This window comes from Pimephales promelas, chromosome 3 (genome assembly GCF_988280905.1).
Source record: "Pimephales promelas chromosome 3, fPimPro1.hap1.1, whole genome shotgun sequence".
In the NCBI taxonomy this organism is placed as follows: domain Eukaryota; kingdom Metazoa; phylum Chordata; class Actinopteri; order Cypriniformes; family Leuciscidae; genus Pimephales; species Pimephales promelas.
Genome location: NC_142771.1, coordinates 7629128 through 7643147, shown reverse-complemented (window position 1 = coordinate 7643147; position 14020 = coordinate 7629128). Strand labels below are relative to the sequence as shown.

The 14020-nt window shown below is 36.4% G+C and overlaps 1 protein-coding gene across 1 annotated transcript; it reads left to right on the top strand.

Moving 5' to 3' along the window:
- Positions 1–2822: 2822 nt before the first annotated feature.
- On the top strand, positions 2823–13836 carry LOC120475407 (interferon-induced very large GTPase 1). Its single transcript, XM_089129309.1, has 3 exons — positions 2823–3115; positions 3921–4005; positions 6810–13836. Exons 2-3 carry the CDS (start codon positions 3949–3951, stop codon positions 11547–11549), a joined length of 4797 nt encoding a protein of 1598 aa, XP_088985435.1. The 5' UTR covers positions 2823–3115; positions 3921–3948; the 3' UTR covers positions 11550–13836.
- Positions 13837–14020: the final 184 nt, after the last annotated feature.

The window sequence follows — 14020 nt, the reverse complement described above, 5'->3', positions numbered from 1 at the left end:
AAATTATAGAACAATTCAGCTGCATAATCTATTCATGCCACAGTGCATGGGAATTTTTACTATGCTACGCATTGGCGGCATGACGTTTTTTTTTTTTTTTTTTTTGATTTTGAACATTGTTGAGATTCATATGCTGATTGTTAATGTCAATCAAGCTGTATATGTTTTTTTGAAAAATGATTGCTGAAACGTTGCTGGATCTCAAGCTGCAGAATCACAGGGCACACTGTAAAAAAATTCAATCATAAAAAACGATCAATGACTGTCAGCTACGGCTGCCAAACAAAAATCATAAAAATAAAGTAAAATATCCTATTTTATCCATTTTAGCCTATAGTTAAAGTCTTCTCCCTGTTCGCCAGCCACTCAGTTTCATGTCTTTCGGGAGAAATGGACGGATTTACGTTACATTTTCTAAATGAAAGGCACGTAGCCCCAAAAAGTGTCACATGACGCTTTATATGTCGCCATGGAAATAGGAATGTTCTAGTACAATTACTGTCGCATTAACAAAATAATTTAACCAGGGACTCTTTTAAACTTAATGTGTAGCAAATCACAATTAATTTTCCTAATGAACAGTAATTTTATTTTTTTATTTTTAAATCTGCATTGCCACTCTTCACATTCAACCAATCAGACAACATCCACTAAGTTTAAATAAATATGATAATATTATATATTATTATTAGGGGTGTAACGGTACATGTGTTCGTATTGAACCGTTTCGGTTCGAGGCTTCCGGTTCGGTACGCATACAAACCGAACGATTGCTTGGACCATTTTTCCTGCCGGCAAAATTCGTGCTGACGCGGCCAACACAACGTTGCGCAACATCAAATGGCAAGCGTAATGAAAGCAGAACGAAACTGCGCTACTCGTTATGTGCTTCACGGATCGTTTATCAGTTCGGAGTTCGGACCAGCAACATCTGTGCAGCGCGAGCCGATCTCGATCAAGCAACACTGTTACCACACCGCGCTAAGAGATCCGGTAAAGAAAACATTTGAATTCGCCACTGAGGTAATAACATCGCTGCGAGATCTAGTGAGATGCATTCACATTTCTCCGTTATTAACCGTAGATCTCTATTAGATCAAACAGCGCTGTCATGGAAACCAGGACAAACATTGTGCCGTGAATGAACTAGTACTTTACGTCCACAGACCAGCGACATTCACCATGGATTTAATATAGTAACACTAACTGGAACCAGTTTGGCTGGAATGGTGAAATGCTTTCAAGTACTTCACACATCTTTTTCCAGCACTTCAAAATTCAAATATTATATAAATAAATATACTGTATATTTAAATGTTATTTTTAATGTGATGACCAAAACATTATTTGTTCATCCTTCAAAGATGACCCATTTATAAACCTGAAAGTTTCAAGATCTAGGAAAACTCACACTTACTTAAAAATATTTTTTCTTTAAACAAATAGGAAATTTCTCTGGCATTTCTTTCTTTTTGCTGTATCGAAAACGTACCGAACCGTGACTTTAAAACCGAGGTACGTACCGAACCGTGATTTTTGTGTACCGTTACACCCCTAATTATTATATTATATATTATTTTAAAAGCCTTCCTGATATAAATTAGTATACATTTCATTTACTATAGTAATTAACACTAAAACAGTAATTTGTGCAAAAAGCACTAATGACTTTTTTAAGACTTGAAGCTTAAACTCGAGGACTTGCAACTTTTCTGTCTTGACTCGGGACTTTACTTGGGACTTGAATGCAAAGACTCAAGACTTAATTGTGACTTGTAAAACAATGACTTGGTCTCACCTCTGTTTATCATAGACTTTATATAAAACAATAATCCATTTATATATAATGTAATCTTAGCTAATATATTCAGACTGTTATATCAGAGAAACGGTTCACCACATGATGACTATAACATCACCAATAAATGAGCCATGATCATCTGATATGTTCTCTTGCATTTTTTACCTTAATAAATGTGTGTCAAAACACAGTTAAAGCAACCAGAGATAAACTACTGTTAAAAACTCAAGGGTCAAGAGCCCAACCAAACACTGATCTCAATCATGGTGACATCAATTTTTTGTCAAGTTTCTATCAAGTTTTTTACACTTTATTTAAATTAGCATATTTTACTTTAATTTTATGGTTTTTGTTTGGCAGCTGTAGCTGTAGTCATTTGAACTCATTATTAAGATTTGTTTTACAATGACGGTATTTGATAATAATAATGCAGGGAATACCTGTAAAATAACGGTGTTTTTGGTTTATTTAATTTAGGATTTTTTACTTTAATGTTACAGTTTTTTGGCCCGATCATTTAACCATTTTATCATTTAACTATTTTGTTACTGTTTAATCACAGATTATATTTGTAATTTTCTGTCTGAAAAATGCAATCAATTTTCTGTATAAAAAAATGTGAATTACTGGAATTTGTCATTAATGTCAGAATACTTAAAATAACAGCTGCCTTTTTATTTTACAGATATTGTGGGTCATTTTACAGTGTTTTGACTACAATTTAAAATTTAAGAAAATGATAGTAAAAAAAAATCATAGTTATTTTCTGTAAAATTAGGATTTTTTTTACAGTGTAGGGGAGACGGTGAATAACCCCTATTTAAAAAAAATGGCGTTTTCCTTTTAAGTCCATGTGATTTTATGTTTTAGGACTGCAAAACATCAACTCCCTCCAGGTGCAATAAAGTATATATTATCTTATCTTTTGGATCCAAACCATCCACTGAATCATGATAGTTTCCCAAATGTCATGTGGTTTAGGCTATTGGAAAAAGATCATATCTGGTCTATTTAATCCTGAAGGTCCCATGTTTGGTTCACTTGCATCTGCATATTGTGAGTTCACATATTCAAGGAAAGGGGTTTTATATCAAAATAATTAATACTCAAAGAGATTTACTTTTACTTTCTATTGCATACGTTTTTTAAGAAACTTCAAGAAGTTCTGCGTATGCATAGGCTGGATTTGACTACTTAATAGGAATCCTTTTTTTTAATTTCCCAGGACGTTTTTTTATTAAGTAGTCCGATTTTTCAGGTGTTCTTGGAAAACCGGGATGGAATCAACAATGATAGTCCATTCAGTGGAGACAGGTGAGGATCTGGAATAGTAAGTTGCTCTATTCGATGTTTGGAAATTGTACATTTTGAAAAGCCTCTTGCATTAATCAGACTGTTCTGTTAAAAACTGAGAAAAAAAAAATCATTATCATAACCATATCATCGTGCTTAAGAGTAGAGCCTGTGCTTCAGAAGAGGATTAGCAGAGAAACATTGATGTTATGCTGCATGTTGCTTTATTTTAGAGGCAGTAAATGTGTAATTTCTGATACAGTGATGTCTATTAGATTCAGTTCATGTACACTATTGCAAACTAACTGTTAGTTTTGAATTGAGTGAGGGTAAATACATTGTAAATGTAGCTTACACAACACAGTAATTGTTGTATAAATTTTTTCAAAATATGAAAAGCGGCAAATTCTTATTTATTACTTAATATTTTGTAATATATCAAAGCAATATATTATTCTGTATATTTTTCAATACTTTAAGCAATTTAATATATTGGTAAAGAATTATGGAAATATATATTCTTTTCATAAGTGATAATCTTGTAATGATGGAAAAAGAACGAGCAACAGAATGCACTGCCTGCTATAGCAGCTTCACATTGTGTAATCATTCATCTTTCTGTACTAATTACATGTAGTTTGTGCTTGTTTTGCCATTAAAACTGGAATACAGTTAATGACCAAAAGAGATTCAGCATTGTTTCGTCATTATCAGCTTCAGAGTACACATATACTTACACACACACATATACAGTATATATACAACTCCCTGATGCATATACAGTAACACTATATGTAAATGTAAATTACATTTGGTTTCAATCCAGGTGATAATTCTCACAAGATCAAGCTACAATGAATGAAGAGAACATGGACAACACAGCCACAACAGAGAGTAGAGAAAATCGTGTGGTAAGTGTTGAGTAAATAGTAAAATTACCTTAGGTAATTTCACATTTTTATCTATTCTAAATGTCTCTTGATTTCTTTTTGTCCCATTGTTTTTTTTTTCTTCTAATTTTAATGCTCTTAACATGGAAAAGTGGATCGGCTTGCTTTGTGCAAATGTTTTTTTTATTATTATTAAATAAAACATTGGCATATACTGTGTTCAAATTCACACTAAAATTCTCACTTGGAGCAAATAATCTCTCACAATGTAACACTGTCCATCAATAAAAGGTTGAAAGAAATACTGACGAAGTCCTGATATTGACGAGGGGGCGGAGAATTCGCATCAGTTGTGCGTGTGTGTGTGTGTGTGCTTGGCCATCATCAAGCATCATCATATTTCAGACTGGACGTGCTGCGATGACGATAGCTCAGTTTACGACGACAAAACACACAGATCTCTTGGTCTTGTCAATGGAACCATTTGGCAACTTTTTAAAAGTAAACTTTCCATTCAGAATCTTATTGGCATCCATTTCGGTGTCTCGTGCTCGTCATCCACTCAAAACGTAACGTTAACCAATTTGGCCGGCTCGCAGGCCCAAATGAGTGTGTGCGGCGTAACTGTTGTTTTGTTTCCGGTCTAGCTAGAGCCGCTTGCGATTTGGTCGATGAAGTAACAAAACGTCCTCGCGTGGCGAAAGCCATTGAAATGAATGGGTTTCATAGCGCAGCACGGGCATGCTGCGTCCTGTTGCAAAAGCATGTGAAATCAAACTGCAAAGTTTGCTAGGCCAAAAAGACCATTAATCGCGCAATAAAAAATTGACGCCGTTAAAATGGGTTTGCGTTAATGCCGTTAATAACGTGTTTAACTGACAGCCCTACTATTTACTCAATTAAATTGAGTTCAATGCACTTTAAATAATACCAAAACTTGAATGGGGCTTAAATTACTGAAATATAACTTGAGTTATAGAACATTTTTATATCCCAGAATGATAATCAAATAATATTTGTATAGTTAAGTTAATTAATCATCAATTAAATGATGATTGGTCATTAGTGATGAACACCTGCTGTTAACAAGCAGAATCAATGAAGGAAAGAGAAACACAAGAAATACAAGGTTTAAGGTCACCATGAGGGAGATCAGTATTTGCTTTAGTTGGGCTCTTGACCCTTGATGTTCAAGTTTTTCTTTAGGCTGCTGTAATTGAATGTTTATGAAACATTTGATATGGCTCAAAATACCAAGGAAAAGTTTGTTTGGGTGATGATGGTCAAGGTTTAATTATGAAAATAATCACTTAATCACTTGATTCACTGATCTTATTCAGAGTCTAGTCTCTGATAAAAAGGGCAAATATGATCAGTTGTATTTAAAACTAAGATTCTACATCATAAGAACTAGCAATGTTATGACTATCAGATAGTATGAAGGATTTTACAGAAAATGTTATTCATTTAAAACTGCCACAGATATCAAGAATTAGCATATGAACCTCAACAATGGTGACCATTAAAAATGATTCATACTGCAATGCATCCATTAGCTGATCCATATGTATAATCCATATGCTGATTCTTGATGTCTGTGTAAGCCAGCATGATACAATAGAGTTTTTTTTTCAAATCTGATTGTAAAAACAATGGGCTTTGATTATATGAAAACAGACTGGAAAGAGTTTGTGAGTTTATGAGCTTAAACTGTTAAATAGTGACAGAAATCTGCCTGGCATCTCTTCCCCCCTCACTACTCTTAATGGTGGGTGGGCCAAGGGTTATGCTTCATTGAGGGGTGTACAACATATTATAGTATTTAAATGTATTATTTATTTTGTTGTTACCTGTCACCAGTGGTGGAATGTAACGAAATACAAATACTTTGTTACTTTACTTAAGTAAATTTTTCACGTATCTTTACTTTACTTAAGTACAATAAATAGTGCCTACTTTTTACTTTTACTTCGTTACATTTTGCAGCAATTATTATACTTTCTACTCCACTACATTTCTACAACTTCTGTTACATTTTCGTTACATTTTCTGATCAGTTTTTCCCCTGCCAAAACGTAATCTGACCGTCCGTTCGTTGCACGTTTGTCTCACCAGTGACGTTTGGTTGCCATAGATACAGTATATCAACCCGGTCACACTAAATGCGTCTCACACGCAGTGTGTTTATCATGCAACTCATACGCGAAAATTTGTTTTTACGTGCATAGGAAACACACCGTGTGTAATATATGTTTGGTTTGGTTAGGATTATGGCAAGCCAAGAGGTTCAGAATTACACCATAAATGAATCGCGTTTACTGCCAAACATAGTTATTAACATATAGTAAGGATAAGCATGATATTGCCTAATTGCAAGCTTGTTTCAGAAATGGTGACATTTTTTTCCATCATTATTGAACATCATTAGCCTATAGGAGTAGGCTATTAGGTTGAATGAGTTAGAATTAAATGTTTTATTAATCATTAGAAAATAGACATTAAGATAATAAATTGTTATGCAAGTACTTTTACTTTTAATACTTAAAGTAAATTTAAAATAAAGTACTTTTTACTTAAGTATGGTTGTCATTTTGTTACTTCTACTTTTACTAAAGTAAATATTTATCTGGGTATTTGTACTTTTACTTAAGTACTGAGATTCAGTACTTCCTCCACCACTGCCTGTCACTACAGTTAACTATCCACATACTGTATCCATATAGACCGTATACAGGAGGGATTTGAAAGCCATACATTTTAGTATATTGTCAATTAAAAAAATGTGAATAGCCATTGTCATCACAAAACTTTTCTTTATTTTACAGGCAAAAAAAGCTGAGCTTGGAACAGAAGGAATGGTACGGAAACAAGTACAGCATATCTTTGACAGACTTCATCTTGAAGAAAACCATGACAATAATCTGAGTGCTGCAGATGTTCTTCAGATAACTGAACATTCGTTACAGTCCCAAGAGTCTTGTGCTGAAGAGGGACTGATTCAGACTTTCCTACAAAAACTACTGATGATGGACTACAGAGCAAGATGCATTAATGTTAAAGAGAACAATGAACAGGATCGCACACAACAAAGAGGCAATGACTCATCTGAGGATGACGGTGATATTTTTGATGACATGGATTTGTCTAATGAACAAAGTACTCAGTCTGAGCGAATCCACCCGATGGATGTTCAGATGGCCGTGTTTCATTGTGCTGATGGTCTCCTGAAGCAGTTGATGGTCACTAAACTTTCCCAGTGTCAGTACGCTCTCCCTCTGCTTGTTCCTGATCCAGACACACAACAGATTAAGTTTCCTCTCTGGACATTCAGACAAATCAACAAGAGCTGGAAGATGAAGAACACCAACAATGAAATCATCAGTCAAACCCAGCCGATCTACAAGGCAAAATCTCAAATGGTGTCTTTCTTCAGGTTTGGCTCTGTGTCTTCATCCAAGTCTCAGCTGATGAACAGTCTGATCAATGAGAAACACAACACGTTCTTCCACAGGAACTGTCCAGGCAGCAGCAAAACCAGAGTCCTGATGGATGGAGTGGTGGAGATCGCCTGGTTCTGCTCCTCTGGGAAAAAAACAGATAAATTCACGGACTGTGTTGCGTTCTGTAATCTACACGGTGATGCAGGAGATCATGAGAAACAGCTGCAGATCCTCACTAAAATGGCCTCAGTCAATGTTGTTCTTCTACCACGACTTCAAAGGACTGCCAAACATGCAGCAAAGATCCAAAACCTGTACAAGGACAAAAAACCACTCATTTGTCTTTTTACTGAGGATGAATCTGCTGTGACTGAGACGAAGAAAGGGAAATTCAAAATTGGTCTGAAGGACAGAAATCAGTCAGATGTTTCTGAAGAACTCAGAAGAACTATAAATGATTGTCTCTCAGAATCATCTTCAACTTTCAGACTTGAAGATGTGTCCAAACACTCAGACATCAGAGTAGATGAGGAAGAAGACTGCAGGAGAGGAAGAGAAGCAGCACAGCAGATGATGAGTTTACTGGAGAAGAAAAATCTGACAGAAATCAAAGACTCATTTCTGCCTCATCAGGGGAAACTGTGGCATCAGTGGAGTCAGAAGAACAAAGAACTACATCGACCTCAAGGAGAAAAGACAGAAATGGACAACAGTATAAAACAAATGGATTTAAAGAAAATCCGTGAACGGCAACATGAATCTGATATCAGTGAGTTCATTAAGTTCTTTATTAAAAATAACTCTAATGCTGCAAATAATTTGTTTTTCCTTAAATGGCTGGGAATCCTCCTGGATGATTATACATCAGCTGACCTATCTGATCTACATCAGAAGTATGATGAAAAGTGGTCATCAGTTGTAAAACTGAAAGAGGATCATGCTAAACCTGAAAAACTGAAAGCTGAACAAGCAGAACTTGAGAGAATATCTGAGGATCTTCAAGCTGCAGCCTTTGGTTTGGAGCACATCATGAGGGAGATCGGTCAGATCTATGAATCATGTTCATCTGTGAAGAAGAACAAGAAAGATCTGAAGATTCACTTCTCTTCTCTCCCGAGTCTCGCAGCACAGATGATGATCTCTGGATTTCCACTGGAGCTGATGGATGGAGATGCTGCTCATGTTCCTCTGGTCTGGATCTCTGCTGTTATAGATGAAATCATCCAGAAACTGGGAGACCAAAGAGTCTTTGTGCTGTCAGTTTTAGGGCTTCAGAGCTCTGGGAAATCCACCATGCTGAACGCCATGTTTGGACTCCAGTTTGCCGTCAGTGCTGGCAGGTGCACCAGAGGAGCTTTCATGCAGCTGATCAAACTCTCAGACGAGATGAAAACACAGATGAACTTTGACTATATTCTGGTAGTTGATACTGAGGGTCTTCGTGCTCTAGAACTGACTGGAAGTTCAACAAGACATCATGACAATGAACTGGCCACATTTGTTGTTGGTCTTGGAAATCTTACCTTGATTAACATCTTTGGAGAAAACCCAGTTGAGATGCAGGACATTCTTCAGATTGTTGTTCAGGCCTTCCTGAGGATGAAGAAGGTCAGACTGAATCCCAGCTGTGTGTTTGTGCATCAGAACGTATCAGACGTCACAGCTGGAGAGAAAAACATAGAGGGAAGGAGACGACTTCAGAAGACACTGGATGAGATGACAAAACTCGCTGCTAAAGAGGAAGTCTGTGATGTAGAATGTTTCAGTGATGTCATTAGATTTGATATTCAGAATGATGTGAAGTATTTTGCTCAGCTCTGGGAAGGAAGCCCACCGATGGCACCACCAAACCCAAACTACTGCGAGAATATTCAAGAGCTAAAAGAATATATTCTTTCAAATACTGCAAAATCAAATGGAATGATTCTGACAAATCTAAAAACTCATATTAAAGATCTCTGGGAGGCTTTACTGGATGAACAATTTGTCTTCAGCTTCAGAAATTCTCTGGAGATTTCAGCCTACAAGAAACTGGAGACCGAATACAGCAAGTGGACCTGGAGTCTTCGCAGAGCCATGAAGGAAACTGAGAACAAACTACACAACCAAATAGAAAATGAAGCAATTCATAAGGTTGAGGAAACTGGTCTTCAAAGACAACTGAAGACGGCAAGTGAAGATGTGGAAAAATCAATGTCCGAATTCTTTGAGAAAGACAGAGATAAAGATATACTGATTCAGTGGAAAACATCATTTGAAATCAAAATCAAGGAGCTTGAGGAAAACATTGTGAGAGAAACAAAGAGGAAATTAAATGAGGTTCTTCAGCAGCGAGACCTGAAGAAAAAGATTGATGCTCAGAGGACACACCAAGAAAACACTCTCTATGAAAAGAGCATAGAACTTGCCTTAAAACTGAAACATAAAGCAAATGATAAAGAAACACTGAAGAAAGAGTTTGATTTGTTTTGGAAACAGAGTATTAAGAAGATCAACTCAGACACTCCTCCAATCAAAGACATTGATATAATGAGAGATGTGAGAGAGATCCTCAGAGACACCAATAAAAGTGTTTCTGTAGACCTCTGGAATGAGAGCAGTGAGTGCAGGGATATCTTCTCTGTATCCAGTTATGCAGACTATCTACAGTTAAAGAAAACCAGTGGATTTAAAGAAACTTTCCACAGAGTAGCAAAAGATATGTTTGGTTTTGCTCTACCTAAAGAGTATGACACCCAAGTGAAAACATTTGTCACAGATGTTGATCAGCAAACAGAAAAAATTATTCAGCCATATAACATTTCAAAGATGGGCTACAACAAGAGCTGCATTCAAGAACTCATAGATTATATCAAGAGAAGAGTAACTGAACATCAGGACGGACCAGGTCTGTATGTGTTCAAAAATGAATTCTTCATGGATTTGGTTCTTTCCATCTGTAAGAGAGCAAACACGATGATCACTGACCAACACAAACTGTTCAAGGAAGCAAATGATCCTGTAATATATCTTGAGAAGAAGAGAAAAGGGAACTATAATATTTTCCAGAAATATTGTCATGAAGCATCATCAGTGGCCATTTTTGGTCAGATCATCTGTCAGAAACTGAAAGAGCCCATTGAGCAGAGTGTCTACAAGAAGACTGCCAGATATCTGGCTGATGAAATGAGATCAAACTGTTCATCACTGAATGGAAACAGATCAAATCTGGAGAAACACATCCTGAAGACACTGGCAGAAGAGGAGGATTTTGACAAATACATGAACTACATTAAAACTCCCAGAGATCACTACAAGAGTTTCATCAGAGATGAAGTCAGTCAGTACATCACTGATAAGTTCAGTGTCAGTGTTTTACCCAAGATGGAGAAGAACGTTGAACTCCTGCAGCAGAAGATCATGAAAGCTGCACATGAATCTACTAAACATGTTGAAGAGAATAAAGGAGATGTTGGTTTGTGGTTGAAGAGTTTCACACAGTGGCTCTCAGGTGTGCTGATCTTCTCTGTAAAAGACCTCAGTGGAGTGAAACATTATGATGTTGATGTGAAACTCCTAGAAGATTTGATAAAGAAAGAACTTACTGTCACAATATCTGATATCAACAAAGAGTTGAACACAGATACACTTGACAAAAATCTGGACTGTGAGTTCAGACCAGAAGAGATTTTGATTGATCACTTGTGTCAGTGCTGTTGGGCTCAGTGTCCGTTCTGTGGAGCCGTCTGCACCAACACCGTACCAAACCATGATGGAGATCACAGCGTTCCTTTGCACAGAGTGACAGGTCTCAAAGGCTGCCATTATAGAAATGTACATCTCAGTGCTGATCTTTGCACAACTTTAGTGGCAAGTAAAAACAGATTTAATGTATCAAATGAGTGGGTTTCTCTTAAAAAATACAAAAAAGCAGGAGGAATCTATGCAGACTGGAGAATCACCCCTGACCTCTCTCAGCTGCCTTACTGGAAGTGGTTTGTGTGCCGATTCCAGAAAGACATAGAAAATCACCACAATAAAACATTTGAGGGAAGTGGAAAGATCCCAAAAGAATGGAGAAAATACACAAAACAGGATGCTATTGAGAGTTTGGATGAAAGCTTTAAAATAAGTACACGACTGTAAAATACAGAAATTGTGTGTAGGGTATATGATCCATTTGAAATAGTCTACTTAATGGAGAACTCTGGCGCAAAATGAACCTTTGGTCTAATAAAACATTGGTACCTAGTCGACCATTCACTAAAATTTGTTTTTATGATAATCAAATGTAAAGAGTTTATGTACACTAGTATATGGGGGCAAATAATAAGTAAAAAGAAATCGTTAATACCACTAACAAGGCTCAAAATAGCCCCACACTAACACAGTAACATAATGAGGGTCCCTACATGCAAAACGAAGCATTGAGAACTTTGTAAGTGTACAGACCGTTTAATAAGAAGATACTTTATAAAGACAGTTCACTTCGTGTATACAGACAGGAGCCATCTTTCGAAAACAGTCTCGATAAGTCGAACCACGAACGACGTGCAAAGTGAGCTGAACTGTATGAACAGTGTTCGTGACTGCACTAACTGCAGGACAGGACTGCACTAACTGACCATTTACAGTTGTAGCTTCATATCCTTGAGTTTTTCCAAAATGGATACACATATGCTTTGTTTTGGATATATTCAGTTGAAGGTGCGACTCCTCACACCGTTGGACAAAGTCTTCAATTATTGGACCATGACCTCTATCATTTTTATGAAGCAGGCTTACTTTGACGAAGTCGTCCGCATATTTGATTATGGTTCTATTTACATATTTACTCTGACACGTGTTTGTATATAAAATGAACAAAAGGGGTGAAAGTACACACCCCTGTGGTAAACCTGTGGAAGAGCAAAGCTGACCAGGCAGAACTCCATTCACCTTTACTCTCTGTGTCCTGATTGTTAAAAAATCCAAAATCCAACCAACAAGACTAGGACCAAAATCAAATTGCTCAATAAGATGGTTGGCTACAATATATGGTTGAATTGTGTTAAAAGCAGATGAAAAATCAATTTGTGCATGGGACCCACCTCCTTCAAGATGTTTGAGGAGCAAATGAAGCAGAGTGAGTGGCATCTTCTACACCCCTGCGTGGCCTGTAGGCAAATTGCATGGGATCCAATGCATGTTCAGTTATCCTTAAAATATGTTATCTTATTCAAAATTCTTCATTAAAATTGAGGTGAGAGCTACAGGTCTAAAATCTTTTAAAGTTTTAGAACTGCTGCATTTTGGAACTGGGACCACTACCGCATCCTTCCAAATTTTGGTACATGTTGCGTCTGCAGGGATTTATAAAAAAATAAATTGGAGTATGTGGCTCTCTTATACATGTTTTTATCACGTGCCCACAAATGTTATCAGGTCCATGACTTTTATTAATCTTTGTCCTTCTAAAGACATTTTCAACATCTTTATATGTGATGTTGAAATGTTGATTATCTTTGAATTTATGTTGAAGTCATAGGACCTCTTGACTAAAATCAGACTTCAAAACGTGTGTAAAAAGAATTAAAAGCATTGGCAAGCTCCGCATCAGATCCAAAACCTTCTGGAAAGACATGGCTACTATTACTGTGCTTCTGGGTACCTGCTATCGTTTTCATACAGGACCAGGCAGAGCCAATGTTATTTTCAGCCATTCTTTTTTCAAGTTTAGACTTATATCTCTGTTTTGCTTTATATATCTCGCTTTTAAGCTCTTTAGTGGCTACATGTAGATCAAAGGCAGTTCCCTGCTTATGAGCATGTCTTTTTTTTCTGTATACTATCTTTCATAGACCTATTCACCCATGGTTTATTATTAGGGTATATCTTTACTTGTTTGCAGGGTGTAATCATATCTCTACAAAAGGCCACATATGAACAAACAGCATCAGTCATTTCATCCAAGTTCTTGCAAGAGTCTTTAAAAATATCCCAGTCTGTACAATCGTAACACTCCCGGAGGCACATTACTGATTCCTCAGTCCATTCTTATACTGTCTTGGTTTGCACTTTTTCCCTTCTCAGGACAGTTCGATAAGTGGGAAGGAGTTGTATACAATTATGGTCTGCAGAGCCCAATGGGGCAGTGTCATCGATTTATAAGCATCTTTTATTGAGCCATAACAGAGGTCCAGTGTCTTTCCCTGTGGTATGAGCAGTGTTATTGAAGACGCCTAAAAGAGAAAATCTAAAATTGTTAAGCCACCATTATGGCAATCATTGTTTGCTTTAGTTGGGCTCTTGACCCTTATATAATTAACTTTGGATTTTGTTTGGCTGTTGTATCTGAGTGATAATCAATAAAAACAAAAAGTGATGTAATGGTGTTGGTTATGATTAAGACATTTTAAGACCATAAACATTGAAATTTAAGACCTACACAACGCATTACCAAAAATTTAAATAAGAAAGTATTCTGAAAAAAATATGATTTTATATAATATGTGTGTGTAGGTGAAATTTGTACTTTGCATTTTATACTGTAAAACACAATTATAGTTGATTTTAGTTGATCATACCCAAAGATGAAATGGCATGAATATTTCATTTCATGATTACTATGAAATCAA

Bases quoted from the DNA above. Each gene is read 5' to 3' on its own strand.
- LOC120475407 (XM_089129309.1), top strand. From the start codon at position 3,949: ATGAATGAAGAGAACATGGACAACACAGCCACAACAGAGAGTAGAGAA. The intron at 4,006-6,809 runs GTAAGTGTTGAG...TTTATTTTACAG, and splicing joins AGAGTAGAGAAAATCGTGTG to GCAAAAAAAGCTGAGCTTGG.